At 42.6% G+C, this 14942-nt stretch overlaps 2 protein-coding genes across 4 annotated transcripts; both read right to left on the bottom strand.

Annotated features, from left to right (window-relative positions):
* Positions 1–1832: 1832 nt before the first annotated feature.
* SMCO3 (single-pass membrane protein with coiled-coil domains 3) lies at positions 1833–3594 on the bottom strand. The gene has a single exon (XM_054847751.1). It carries the CDS (start codon positions 3592–3594, stop codon positions 2917–2919), a length of 678 nt encoding a protein of 225 aa, XP_054703726.1. The 3' UTR covers positions 1833–2916.
* ART4 (ADP-ribosyltransferase 4 (inactive) (Dombrock blood group)) lies at positions 1833–14575 on the bottom strand. 3 transcript variants are annotated; one of them, XM_054847722.1, is made up of 6 exons: positions 14050–14573; positions 12014–12740; positions 8049–11185; positions 5936–6230; positions 5364–5418; positions 1833–3608 (listed from the first exon to the last, which is right to left on the bottom strand). In XM_054847722.1, the coding sequence occupies exons 1-3, from the start codon at positions 14098–14100 to the stop codon at positions 11091–11093; spliced, it is 873 nt and encodes a 290-aa protein (XP_054703697.1). In that variant the 5' UTR covers positions 14101–14573; the 3' UTR covers positions 1833–3608; positions 5364–5418; positions 5936–6230; positions 8049–11090. The 3 variants fall into 3 exon arrangements, with proteins under 3 accessions (XP_054703697.1, XP_054703706.1, XP_054703716.1); XM_054847731.1 differs by lacking the exons at positions 1833–3608; positions 5364–5418; positions 5936–6230 and having other exon boundaries at positions 11047–11185; positions 14040–14575; XM_054847741.1 differs by lacking the exons at positions 1833–3608; positions 5364–5418; positions 5936–6230 and having other exon boundaries at positions 11047–11185; positions 14384–14575.
* Between the last annotated feature and the right edge of the window lie 367 nt (positions 14576–14942).

The following is a 14942-nucleotide window of genomic DNA, read 5'->3' as shown; positions in this document are numbered from 1 at the left end:
AGAGTGGGATAGCTGAGGCTTTGAAGACTGGCCGCTCCTCACAGGGCTTGGGGTCTTCTGTCATGACAATACTGGGCTCAGCAGGGACACCGGTAGTCCCTCAGCCCTAACTGCTTTCTCCCAGCAGTGTCTGCTGACTTGGCGGACAATAGTCCTATCACATTTTTCACTTGGTACGCCTGTCATGCCAAGAGGCAGTTCAAGGGAGTCTACAGAAGCGTCAGCAGACTGATTAGCACCAGGCTGGTTACAACATCTTTGGCAGACCAAGTGTATGACTAGTCGAAGGGTTAGAACGGGCAGGAATTATTTCTTATTTTGTGGGACACAGTTTCAGTTACCAAACAGAAACAGAGCTAAGCCGTTTCTGCTCCACTGGGTGCTCTCCCTTGCATCTAACTAGTTAAATGCATACACTCAGTTCAAGTACATAACTGTTGGCAATGCAAGTAAATTCCATTGATTTTCTTATTGCTAGAGTTGGGGGAAAGAGTTTTGGAAACTCCTAAGCTGATCAGTAGGTTTTTTACCTCAAAACCACCTTCTTACAGCCGGATGTGGCCATAGCCCTCTATGAGGTCATGGGCAGCTCTCCTAGCTGGCTGGGGATGCTGGCCCGGCGCTTGTGAGCTCACAGCCTCCTACCTCATAAGCAGAGGCAGGCTGCAGCCCACCAGCCTCCAACATCTTCAGCACCTCCCAACATCTTATGGGCATGAGGACACCTGCCACGCTTCCTGTTGCAGGCAAGCCAGCTTTCCTTTAAACCCACCAGGAACAAGGATCTCTCAAGAGGTGAATAGAAATTGTTTATCTTTATGTTCCTTATTGCATATCCCACTTCCCCTGACACTGCTTAGAATTTGCTTTCAAGAGAATGTGGACAAACTGTCTGAAAAGTGCAACAGTTTTGTTTTTATTTGACTCCACTATTCTCGTACAGCAGTGATTGGCAATCTCGCAAAGATATGTACCAAGCTGGTGGGTTTTCTTCCTAAATTAGAATGTACGTTTGCACATAGAAAGCCAGCAGGAGCCAGGAACTCCTGCATCTGCTACGCTAAAATATTGCTGTTCTGCTGATTGACAGTCTCTTGCCTCTAAACGAGTACCTCTAAACTGAGTGCCACTTGTGTCAGGAGGAGGGAGATGTCACATGTTGGAGAAATGATGCTTCAGGTCACCATGTCACCCACTCCAGTACCTGGTGTGAGGCAAGGCAGTGCTTTTTGCCTCCTCTGAATTGCCTCTCCTGACCCACGTCGCCCAGTCTGCGGCTTGTGCTGGTCCTCGTTTGTCAGACCCTGGCACCCACCCACGCTCCTGAGCCCTGGGCTCTCTCTGATGGCTGGCAGAGCTGCTCGAGAGCCAGCAGCTGCATTGCCATCTAGTGGCTTTTGAACACAAGAGCAAAGAGGGGTCAAAAGATGATTGAAAGTGGGAACAGTATGGAAAAAACCCAACCAAATAAAACACCAAAACCCAGACTGGAAAGGTTATGAAGCTAATGGAGAGCTTCCTTGTTGTAATTTCACCTATCTCCTTACTTTCACAGACACGATCTAGTTATTAATATAATCATCTAATATTGCTAATATTGAATATTAATAAACAAGTATGAATTCAAGTATGCTTTTAGTATGGGGGAAGCTGGTACTAGAAAAGAAACCTATACACCATCCTACTAGATTAGTCTATCGTGGACATAAAAAAGAATTTATAAATTGAATTTATAATGAAGATTTTAATCTTTTTTCATTATTTGGTTTAAGATTGGTTTATCAGACAGAACAAACAAACAAACAAACAAAACCAAGTACAGGAAAAAGAGGTCTTACAATATTCATGTAGATTTTTATTAATTCTTAAATTACTTTTTTTTTTTTCCTTCAAAGATCAAAGCAAAAAAAGCAAACCATAGCAAATCAGAGCAAGAGACTGCAAATCATGTTCTTGCTTCCAGCTTTGTTTTTAAAATCTGAAAAATAAAGACATTTGGTAGCATATCGTGAAATGCAGACTCTGAGCACACTCTTGGCAGTCCAACATTGGCAGGACTGGGTAAAGCACGTGAAAATAAATGTAGTGCATTTATAGGGCTGTAATCCTACAGGCATTTGTACGTGTGTATAATCCCATTTCAATTAACAGAGGAGCAACTGTGGACAGAAATATTTACCTGTGGGTGGGCAGGAGTGGGGCATTACTGAGCATAAGAGGTTATTCACAGCCAGGCATGCCTGGAACACTACAGCCAGTTACTCTCAGCTGTATGTGTTTGCCTGTAGGCCCATGCTTTTCTTAATTTGCTAATCTACTGGGATTAGAGTTTATTTAAAGAAGATCTCTGGCTGGCTCCTTAGGCAGGGATGGGACAGGAAATAGCAGTTAAATATGCTTCAGTTAGTCCTCATAAGCAGTTCAATGAGCAGGGACTTCAGCCTATCAGATTTAGCACTAATCCACACTTCAGAATTTAGCAACCACAGCTGTCCTGATGAGCCCTCCAGATGATGACATGGACTGGCTTTTTGAAATTGTTTTCTCCCATCGTGTTGTCATCTTTGATAGAGAAACATAGTAAGAGAAAAATCACACCTTCTCACCACTATTGCTCTAGCAGTGAATATTATTGTAACTAGTATGAATTACAGTTCAAGGTTACCTACGATGCATTCCAGAAAATAGCTGAAGGTGAGAAGTATTTGAAGCAATACCTCCCAGAAGCACCTATAAATCAGTTCCATATTAATATATTTCAGTGCCAATTCCCTGATCTGTCACATCTCTTGCTCTGCTGCCACTAATAAGAAAAAAAGCCATTGGTTGTTCATTTGCCATAATGAATCAAAAAGGTTTCTGCAGGTGTAGCTGCTGCAGCCACTGTCACAGCAGCAGAGACAACTCCGACTTCATTCACTGAACCTGCTGTCTCACCAAAGAAGTCACTTCACGTATGGCACGCTGGTACTTTTCTGAGGCTGCTTTGAACTCAGCCAGGTGCTTCTCGTAGCTTCTCACAGCTTCCAGAAGTTGATTCCTCTCCACGGCTCCCAGGATGGCGTGGAGGATCATTTCAATGCCAAGCCCGAGAATGGTGATGCTGATTCCCCCAAGAACAGATGCCCCAATCTGCGCGAGGAGACTCACCAGCTTGCTGACAGTGAGAGTTATAAGATTGGAGCCAAGTAGTTTGATAGCTACCATCCCAGCTGTTGAAGTCGCTTCTCCAAGAACAATGGAAAAAACTTTATGGGCTATTGCAATTTTCTCCAACTCAGGCTCTTTGATGTCATACAGCTTCTGGTACAGCACAGGCTCTAGCTTTTCCTTCATGTCACTATCAATCTTCTGTACCTGATGCTGAATCTCAGTCATCGCTCGAATGATAATGTCACAGTTTTCCTTGACAGTGCTGCTCTCTCTCATTTGAATGTAGGTGATGGTACAGCCCAGGTGTTCATTCAGCACTCCAGCCAGCTCATTTGTTGCACGGAAATTTATGGACATGCAGTTGAGCAATTCCTGGTGCAGATGGATCAGTTCTTGCCGTCTTTTGGGGTTATCTGGGTAAAACAGGTCACTCAGCGCCATTCTTCAGAATTAGGCTACTTTAAGGGAGAAAAGAAATTTCTTATTGTATTCAACACCCATAACCTTAGCCCTTAAAGAGCAGTGAAATGTACTTTGTCTCTGCCTCACTGGTTCTTTTTATACTCAGCAAGTCAAATCCCAAGGCACATCTTGTAAATATATCTTAATTCTTCTTTGGAATATTTAGCCAAATGATTGGAAAAGGACCTTACAAGAGACTGGACATATTCAGAGCAATAAAAAATAGCTAACAAATATGTAATTAGAAGTTTGGTAAAATGAACATGGGTCATTCTTCGCCTTGGAAACTGAAGATGGTAGAAGCTGAACTAGTTCACTAAAACCCAGAACAATCTCATCTAATCAGCAAAATCTAAAATAAGCTGTGGAAATGAAAGGTCTGCTCTAGACACACTTTTGTATCAGCCAATTTTTTTTTTTTTCAGTTAGTGGCATCTGATTTTTAAACAGCTATGACGACTGGTGGAGTGGGCATAGTCCATATCACCATAGGAGTGTTTTATGCCAGTGTAGCTTATTTCTCCTCACATTCAAGAGAAAATGTTACTATATAAGCACTCTGTGCTTATACTAATAAACTCACACTTGGGAATTCATAGCAAATAGTAATATTATGTATAATGAACCCATCCTAACCTATATCACCTTACACACATCTCCTACTGTCTTTCCTTCCCTGATATTTAGCTCCTGTTCCCTCATTGTTTATTCACCTCCCTAATGCTGTAATCAATTCCCTACCGTTCACTCATGAACATCAAACAGCCGCAGACAGCCCTCTGATGTTCGGCATGCTGCGTAAGCACTGTCAGGTGCACCTACGCCAGCTGGGTGTCTGTGATGGCAGACTGCCTTGGAGCAGCATGCACCAGCTTGCAGAGAGAGACCTGCCTGTGCAGCCACACTCTCTCCATACCCAGGCAGTCCTGTGTGGAGGTAACACCAGCTCCCAGGACATGACCGGGCAGAATCTGACCCTCCATTATCACTGTACAGACCAGAGCACAAAATTTAACTTCTTTGATTCCCATCCCTTCCCCTAAACATTTGTGTCTAATCCTTATGGTCACCATTCTTCTCTGAGCCATCACTGGTTTGCCAGCAAAGGGCATATTTAATACATTTTTCTTCATCACCTGCATGTCAATATGTCCAAAGTGATGGAGTTACCAGTGATTATGGAGTTTCTCCTCATCACTAAGCTTCTGTGATCAACTCTGTGCCACTTCCTTTTAACCCATCACCAGCTGCAAAGTAAAAATGCTTTAACATGATTTTGACTTAAATGCATGTGTCTTAATTTTGCAACAGGGGTGAACTATGAATGAGTAGGATGACTAGTTTCTTTGTTGGTACTTTTGCACTCTCAGCCCTCTTATTGCAAATCTGGGCCACTTTTATGCAGTGCTTCACATCTTTACAAATCTTTTACTGCTGTTGGTGCCTACATATCACAGTTATAGCTACAAATAATTATGTGTAGGAGACTAGCTAGTTTTTTCTTCTTAAACAATACCTTTGTGTCATTTTGGTCCTTTGTAGTTCTTGCACTATCTGCTAACTGCAAATCATCTGACACTGACCCAGCAGTATTTTACTAAACACACCCTCCCCCACAAGATCACTGTAGAAAACAAGAGTTATTTCAACAGTCCCGTAGCCAACTTTTAGTCTCAGTGTTGAAATACAAGCCAGTCTGAAGAGAATTTTTTCCACAACATTTTGCACAGTACTGTACAGCCACTTACCTTGTAGCTCTGTCAAGAGAATAAACTCCTTAACACATCTTTCTTTTTCTTCAAGCTGGAGGGACCAAAGTACATATACAGTAAAGGTTTCTGATTTTCAAGAAACATAAAGCCATGTCAATGCAAGGTATAATTTCATATCAGTCCTGCCTCAGAAATGTTGCTGGCTTGCTCTCTGACTCGGTGTGATATTAGGTCCTTTCCTCTCCAGTGAAGTTTTGTTGAAAGGTCATTTGGTTTTCCTTATTTGTAGAAACTGAGAAGACTAAGAGGATATACTAAGATTCTAAGAGGAATAGCACTTCAACAAGCATTTTACATACTAGACAGGTGTGGAGGACACTTTTGGCATTATATGCATGATTATTTCAGCTTCCTATAACTGCTTTTTGATTTTATGTCTCTTAATGCTAAAATTACCTTTCAGTCTTCATATTAATGCTTTTCCTAGTTTTTATATTTGCTTTCTAGAGTTATGCAGGCCACATATATTTCTGTATTTCTGACTATTTCTCCAGCTCCAGGGAGATTTTCTCCAGAAGTTTTTCTAATTAAACATTTAGACTGCCTACCTGATTTTGTCTGAGTGCTCCTGCAATCAGCCGAAATGTGTATGGGACAGTGACTTCATCCTCTTTCCCCTGTGTTTCTCTGGTGTTTTCCAGCAGCATGTGATGAGTTGGGGATCCAGAGGCTGGGCTTCAGCTGGGTCCTGTTGCCTGCCTGCTTGTCATTAATTCTATTGTGTGATGTTTACCCAGATTCTTCTCATTTTGTTCCTCCTTTCCCCTTCCTTCCAATTTTAACAGATTTCAGTTTATTTAATGCTAGTTCCCAATCATTAGATCATCCAAAGGTCTTCTGTTCCTGGTGAGAATAGGTACAGCATGAATGCCCCTGCCTATGACAAAGGTATCATCACAGGTACCTACAGGCATAGCTGAAAGGGGATGGTATTACTTTGTCTTCTCAGAACATGAATCATGTAGGACAGCACTTTTCATTCATACAGATACAGGATTAGGTTTTGTACTGGGATTTATAAATATCTGGTTTTTATAAGCATAAATAATACACACTAATGCTTGCAGCTATTCCTTGAAATTATTGTAATGACTAGTTTTGCACACATGCAAATTACGGAGGAAAGGTTGAACAGTCCCACACAAATAGAAGAATAGATATCACAGACAGTGAAAACAGGCTTTGTCTGTCCCAGCAAGACAAGCTTGTACTTCTGCCTTCATCCAGCTAGACATCTTTCATGCTCTGATCCTTAGACAGATGGACCTGCTGCCCACTAGGCTCTGGTCATGAATGCTGCCTCCCCAGTAGAGAATGGCTGAGTTCTCAGATGAATGTAAAACATCAGACATAACAGGAGTGCTCTGCAATTGCCGGCTCTTGTTTTCCACTGAAAGCTAAACTATTGTATTCAAACCAGAGCCAGAGTACCAAACTCTCCTTTTTTTCAGAGCTGTAGGCATAAGAAGATGAGCTGAGAGTGAACACTAATGATTTAACATTTCTGCAATCATCAATTAGTTGCGACTCCTGTTATTAACTGAGAATGCAATGTAGTCCTGAAATACTTCTTCCGATATTGGATTCAGTTGAATTGATCAGACTGGCAACTGCCTCTGTGTCCCATTCTGTAGGCTGGTAACTGATTTCAGGTCTTCAAGGTTTGCAGTGGATGCAAATTTTTCTCTTCTAGAGTCTCTATCATTTGGAACATGACAGAAAATAATTTAAACAATAAGCAAGCAGTCTTGTTCCTTCTTTACTCTGGGTCTCTAGGGAAAATCAATAGCTATTGTTTGAGACCTATTAAATTTGAGGGAAGGAGTTAATCTGGAGTGCCTGTCACCCTTCTTTGCTGCAATTTGCTAGGTCCTGTCCTCTGATGTCATGAGAGTGGAAGAAGTGTTATGGAGCCCCAGAGCCAGGTCTGGCTGAACAGCAGTGGAGGCTAAAATAAATTCTGCCATTTCACACAATTTCAGACTGCTTTTGCCATGGGAAGAGAAAGGAGGAAGAGGCAGAGGGTTGAGCTGAGCACTGAGAGAAAAGTCTTAAAAAGTATGAAGTGAGATGGGAATTTGCAACTGCTTGGACACATTTAACTGCACATCTAACCACAGCAAGAGCTGATGAAACATGTCTGCTGCAACCCGTCTGGCTTTCCAGGGCTCTGGCACAAGCAAAGGCGACATCAGGAGCAGTCCTTCAGCTGTGAGCTGTCCCAGGACTGTACCTGCAGTTGGCCTTGGGAGAGCTCTTAGGTGCAAGCAGAAGGACATGACTTCCTTAGTAGTGAAAACAGTAGCAAGACAGGAGCCCAAGCAAGGAGAATGTTTTGTGCTTGCACCTATGAAGGGATGCTTGCAACATCTAGCAGCTGTATGAACTGACAGATATGGGTCACTTCACAGGAAACTGTAGCCTGACGAAACATTGCATTACTCAGTCTTCAATTGGTTTGTCTCGAATGTAGATGTCTGATGCATTTGGCTTTGCTGTGTCTATTCCCCCCTCCCCAGAATATGAGTTTAATTCTGTGTAGACCCACCAGTATATACAAACTGAAGGATTATAGTTCTAAGGATGATGGAAAGTAGATTGTTTGCTAGGACTCCCATAAATTTACCAATAAACACCAAAAGGCAAGAATAATTCACTTACCACACTTCAATTGCTTTTCAGATTGCATGCTGAAGGTCAGAGTCATACTTCCTGCGGCCATAAGAGTAACGATACTTGCAGCTGTTTACACCATATTTTGCTGGCCTGCTTGGTAAGACCTCTGGAAAGGCTGACAAAGAGCTTTTTCTGTGTTTTCTTCTAACTGTAATGTCTTGGGGGAGGGCAGGTCAGGTGGCTTGATAATTTGTAATATTGGTTTCAGAAATGTAATATTCTAGCTGAAAATATATCTAGTTTTATTCCCCTGTGTCTTCTGGATTTCCTCTGTTTGCTTTTCAGAGTCAGACACCACTCCAAAAATGTTAGCCCGCCTCGGTTTTAAGAGTCATAAAGAAAGGCTGGTCAGGGCCTGCCAGAATCTGCATGACTTAGTGTACATCTATGTCTCTTCAACCAACACAATATTCCGACTCCTCAATGCACATCTTGGCACCAACTTCCCCATCATATCAGTAAAAGAAAACTTCAGCATTAAAGACAATCTGCAGCTTCTGGTCAGTGCTTTGAAAGAGATGCAAGCCACCATGGAAACAAAAGACAAAGATGTACAGGAGAGCATCAGCCATAGTTTGTATGCTAAGATCGCTGGTCCCATCACCTCTCTGCAGGACAAGATCACTGCAGTAAAGGAACTTTATGAGAATTACAAGGGGGTTGTAGAAAGAATTATGGGTGTAATCATTGCAGTGATGTTGAAACATGACAATTTCCTTGACACCGTGGAGTCTGCTATTCATCAATTATTGAGTTCACCTGCTTTATCCCTCCAAGTATCAGAACTTCTCATGGACTATGCTGATATTGTGAAGATGCTGCAACAAAATGAGACACCAAGTACCACAGAAGGCAGCTCCTCCTCAAGTGGAACATCACAAGAGCTCAGGCTTCGCTCTCTACCTTCCTCCTCTTCACTTCTTGTTTTCCTACAGGCTGTCCTTCGAGGACACAGATCCATAAAGAGAAGCCTGAAAATAGCAGCTGACTACTTAGAGGAGGCTTTCAGGGTGCTGAAGCCACCTTGTGAAGGATTCCAAACCTTTGTTAAAATGGTTGAAGCCTGCATCCCACCGATAACGGAAAAGCAGCAAGAGACATAAATGTGCTGATGTGTCAGAAATCCATCTTGATTCTTGTAATTCTCACATAGGAAAGAGTTTAAGCATGTTTGAAAACACATACAAGAGGTATCTGCAGCAGCTGTTTCTAATATTTTCATTCTTTTTTGAAATTGGGGCTTAGTATCTTTGAGCATTTAGGGATCAAAATCAAGTTCTGACACCTTATTATTTGAAATCACTGGTAAACAAAAAGCAAAAAAGAAAGCAACATGAAATATAGATATAAAACAAGCTAATAGTAAAATAACTCCACATTAAATCTGTTTTAGCTGCCTGGGCAAGCATCTCTCAAGATTTCAGGGGCAGTAGTTCAGTTTCACAGAACATGTTGCTAGGTTTTAGATGACTAGATGATGGCCTCTGCCATTATAGGCACCTAAATCTCACACACAAGATGCTGAACCTCAAGCTCCTCCATTTAATCTGCTAAAACCTGAAGATATCTAAATTCTTTAAGTGCCTGAATTTCTAATGCTAATATTTCTCCTGTGCCTAAATTCTGCATTCCTTGCCAGAGGATTTCCAAGGGAATGGCAGCACCAAGCTTATATGGAGCTGCTCTGAGAGTCAAGTAGTTCACACAGGTGCTTTTGGCTGTCCTTACTTTTGATTAACCAGCTAATTGGCAGCTTGTGTCATCCTCTTATATTCAGATCTTATTTGGATAGCTAACTTGTAGCTTACTGTTTTGGACAGGGGGTGGTGAATACAGTTCCAGCATCCTGCTAAGATCAGCAGTGTCTGAAAGCTGGGGTCATTTGTGAAATGCATCAGTGATTTTCAGTTCAATTATGTGATGACTCCACTGCAAAGTTAAATCACCATGACTAGTCTCCTTGGACCAGGGAGATAACCTCTCTGACTGTAGCCTCAGCCCAGGGCTAGTGTCAGTGGGGGTGAAGGAAAGGGGAATTGCAGGCAGAAAATGTTTCTTATCATTTCCACACTGCTATTTTTTGGAGATGGGAGAACTTCATAGCTGTTCTGGCTTTGGTGTCTACGGCTCCAGAAGAACTAAATGAACACATAAAAGTGAGAGGAGTCTACAGCCAAATTGGAAGTCCCAATTCCAGTTTGTGATATTGATTCAACCTCCAGCATTACACATTGAAGACTAGCAAAGTAGAAAGGCACATAAATTAATTTCAGTCACATCCAACACCCTTGAAGACAGCAGTGGGTTACACAGGCTCTCCTTCCTTTCAGCATGAAATGACCAACATGCATTCATCAGCCACTAGAGGACTGTTAATGAACATGAGATCTGCCTGAGTTTTTCAGAAGAAATACTGTAGTTGAACATGAAAGATGAAGACAGGCCTGACAAGTCTCATGATCCTCTGCTGCTAAATTCATGTCTCAAGGCAGCTTGATGCTTCTGTCCCCCATGTATGAGCTGCAGACAGCCTGAGATGAGAGCTATGACTTTGGTGCATGAGGTCATGCAGTGGTGAAAGACTGCTATGCAGCAGCCATAGACTTTACTGTCCCCTGGGACCCTATGCTCAAAGGAGATATGCAAGGCTGCACAGTTACCCACTCAACTTTACCACCATGGTGTCTTTTGCATCCCACAGATAGACTCTTTCTCACTAAAAATAAAAGTACTAAGAGATCAGTAGAGTCCAATGTCCATGTGTCTTTCCTGAATGCCTAAGGGAAAAGCTACCTACAATAAAGGGTGTCACTGACCTGCTCTTCAGAAAGGCCGTAGATAACTGCCCTCCTCCCTGAATGAGTCCAGGGAATGTCTGTTTTGATGAACCAGGCTGAATGTTCCAGTCTCAGCTGAAAGCAAAGGGAGGGTTGAACCTTCTGTAACAACAGGAACACCAGAAACTGATTTCCTCTGAATTCTTCTTGCTCACTATTGAAGTGTACATATCTGGGTGCAGCCAGAGAATCAGTCATTGTGGGCCAAGCACATGAAAACTCCAACTACACTAGGAAGAAAGGCAGAGGCGAGGGCAGTGGAACCACTGTTCTTCTTTCTTGAAGCTGAAAGTAAGTCAAGAGAACAATTATTTAGACCTCTTTTGGCTGCACTTGCTAACACAGCCTTTTCCCAGAAGAGCCATTTTCTCAAGTCTACCTACTACTTTGGCTTATGTCCAGGCACAAATTCTCATTCCTGAATGGTTGTTTTGTGCTCAAAGGTTGCATTGATACACTATTGTACAAAGAGACAAAAGCTAGAGTCCTATATTGGTGGTGGACTCACAGAAGAACACGGATGTGGGACAGGCCCAGTGAGGTCTTCCAGCACAAAGTTGTCTCTATAGCTAGGAAACTCACAGTGTGTGCTTTGCCAAAGGATACCTTTCCTCCTTTCTGTCACAGGAGAGAGAACCCCACTAAAGTGACAGTAGTTTTCTCTTCACTTACCTGACCTTGCCAGTGTAGTAGTGGACCAAAGTCCAGAATAGTCCTGAGGCCTGAAGTGTAGCAGTCTTGCAAGCCACTAGAATAAATATCTGAATTCAAGCTGCCTGCAAATCTCATTTGCCCTTGCACTAGGAATGCTGGGGACACAAAGATGTCCTACAACATCTTTGTAATGGCAGATAGGATAAATGGAGGCTGCAAAGAACTGTGAAACCTGCTGTGTATCAGGTGGATTCATCTTTAGTGAGCTGTGAGGTGCTCCCAGGTTTCACAACAAACAGGTAAAAACTGGGTCATGTGGCTCTCGTAGGAGAACACAGTGGGCAAGCTACAGATTTGGACTTGAGCATGGCTCTGTGTAGGTGCAGCTGGTGAGGGCCGCTTGGGGTACTTGAGACCAGACTGTCTACACCCCCTCTGCATGAAAGGCTATCTCAATACCTTCCACGAGCTGGCAGTGGTACTTGCTGTAGTTCCCCACAGAATGCAGATGCAGTCGGTTACCATGCTGTGTCCGAAAGAAGCTTTTGACAAGGAATACCTCATAAGGGGGAATGAGGACTTCCTTCTCAGATGTGTAGTAAGAAAAACCTTGCACAGCTGCTCCCAGGCAAGTGGTCACTGTGAACAAAGTTTCATTCCCAAACTTCTGTGCTTCATTCCAGAGGCGGGAGGTGGAGGTGAAACGGCCAAATCGCACCCTGCTGCCTACCATGGCCTCGATATGCAAGTCCTTTACACCCCTGTGCACCCGGTAGCACTTATGTTTCCCCATGCTCTCCTTGCTGCTCTGCCATTGCTTCATTATCTGGATAGCAGTCGTTAGGTAAAAGTGAAAATATTTGAAACTGAAGTTGTCTCTGTAGTGCTCCGGAGAGCTTCCTGCTGTAGATGTGGCCCAGTTCAACTGAGAGTGCAGGGAAGAGTTCATGGTGTAAGCCATGAGGACTATGGCATGGCTCTCATGCATCTCCCTCAGGAGACCTACAGGGCTCTTTAGCAAAGCCTCCCGAGCCTTCTTCCAGAGACTTAAATAGTCCTTGTTAGCAGCTATTTCCTTTTGGAAATAGTCTCCTCGCTCCAGTTCTTCCATCACCTGCTCTCTGCACCCCAGATACTGGTCATCAAAGGAATGCAGCGCCATATCCATCATGAGGTGGGACACAGCCTGCAACATAAAAGCAAATGAAGATTAGCATCAAAAGTGTGAACTTTTTGTGTATGTCTATGGATCCAGGCCAAGTTTTTCCCTACCCTCTTCTTGTCTCTTTGCCATTATTGGCAGAGCAAGCACAGCAGGTAGGCATCTTTGACAAGACCTTCCTGAGCAACCTCAGGTTATTGTCCATGCCTCCCCCCCTGGCAAACACCAGCCAGGATGCCAGAGTTCTTATTTGATGTGGATCAGTGGCATTAAAAACTTCAGAAGAGTTGGCCCTTCACAGGGTGAGGGTATAGAGCCTGCAGGACAGACCCATGGTCCATTTATTTCAATATTCTGCTCAAGATTAATAAGTGGTTTTCAAGAGGGAAAGAATAAGCAAAACATGTGGTAGGAGCAGTGCAGCCTGAACGCTCCCAGAGGTGAATTTCTTCTTCCTGTCTTGTTATACCTCTTGGTCATGTTTTGCCTCCAGAGAATGATGTTCAGTAAAGGACAATATAGTAGCAGTATGCCAAAACTTTTGTTCATCCAGTTTGTCTCAGTGAGGCCAACTGGACTTGTCATGTAAATAAACATTAAACGCATGAATAAGGGTTTATACAACTGGGTGCTATAACAGGAAAATAACCTCTAATACATTCTGCCTATGAAATGACACACTAATTATCTGTTTCTAGCATAAACAAAGCCTTGTATAATAAGATTGAATAAATGGTGTGAGTTATGACATTGTTCTTTTTTGTTTTTGATCTCCTAGTAGACTAGTCAGGTACCATAGTCAATTGATAATTGAATTCTACAAGTAGATATTCACTTCATCTCAAATATGCAACCTAGACACATAACCAATTTGATACGTTTTTTAGCCTATGAAGTTATACCGGCCCATAAACTATACAGGGATTCAGTTTATTTCTCCATGATACCATAATTGCTTTGAGGGAAAGCTAAAAGACAGTCACAAGGAATAGAGCAATATTGTCACTGTCCTATCCAACAACACACTGCTTTTGTCAGAGCCTCAGATGAGACAAGCTGGAAAATGAGAGGAAAAATTCCCTAAGATCTACTCCCAAACACATCCTGGGAAAGCATCTGGCTCCAAATTAGAGGAAATTTCCAACCAAGTAGTTAAAAGGAATTAAGACAGGTAAGAAATGGAACAGAGCAACTGAAAGCAGAAGAGTTTAAGCTGAGCCCAGAGTTCCTTAAAGTACATGTTTCAAATAAAATAAATTTTAAAAAAGGTTTATTTTGGTAGGATGAGCAATTTCAACATTTCAAATCAAGAAAATTGTTTACCCCCTCTTACCAGCCTTTGCAAGAAGATCAGCAACAGAAGGCTGGCTAGCAGCACTGGCATCCTAGAGTCCACCCAAGACACTGTAAAGAACGTTGAGCTCAAGTAGAGGTCATTAACATCTGTTATGTTCCCTTTTTTCTTGAACTGGAAAATTCTGCAGTTCGTAATTTGCACTCAGGTTTTGGTGACCTTTAATTCTTCAATTAAAGATCATTCACCAGATTCTTGCAGCAATTCAGAAGTTGTTAATCAAACCAAACAAAATTTACTGGTAGAAGCCTTCCCAGAATCCATAAGGAAGGGTCTGATTGCACCAACTCCAGCTGGTGTAGATGTCCTTCACCTTGATAACTCTCTTAATTCCAAGGTATCTGGTGTTCTTGTTCTGGCAGAAAGGAAGAAAACTTGGTCTTGGAGAAGTCTAAGGCAGCTGTCTCCTGAGGAGTGATGTGTCAGGATGAGGTGGAACACACTCCCTGGTCAAGAGCTTAAAAAGCCCTTTTAAAGAAGTGCAGAGCTCTGATAAAGCCAACACAGAAACACAGGGTAGGTTGGGATCCCATCTGGAAGCAGAGATAACATAACTGTCCCTCTCCTCCTTAGCTCCCTCTGGTTTCTAATAACGTGCTGTCAATCCTACCCTTACATCACTGTAGAGTGGCACCTTGTTGAACTGTTTACATTAAAAAATACTCAGAAATGGTGTGTAAATACAGATTCTATACTGAGACTAATCCCTCTCTACTAGCTGCTTTCCAGTCACCCTTCCAAATAACATCAGTGAATTACCCACCTGTGAAGCCCCATGGCCTCTGACAACTCTTCTTTACGGAAAAAGAGCCAAGAAGACATGTCAGGGCCTCATTCTGACTACAGAGAAGTGAAATCCATTTTCCATTGCC

The sequence above is a fragment of the Grus americana genome, chromosome 1 (assembly GCF_028858705.1).
Source record: "Grus americana isolate bGruAme1 chromosome 1, bGruAme1.mat, whole genome shotgun sequence".
In the NCBI taxonomy this organism is placed as follows: domain Eukaryota; kingdom Metazoa; phylum Chordata; class Aves; order Gruiformes; family Gruidae; genus Grus; species Grus americana.
This window is presented reverse-complemented; position numbering and strand designations above follow the sequence as displayed.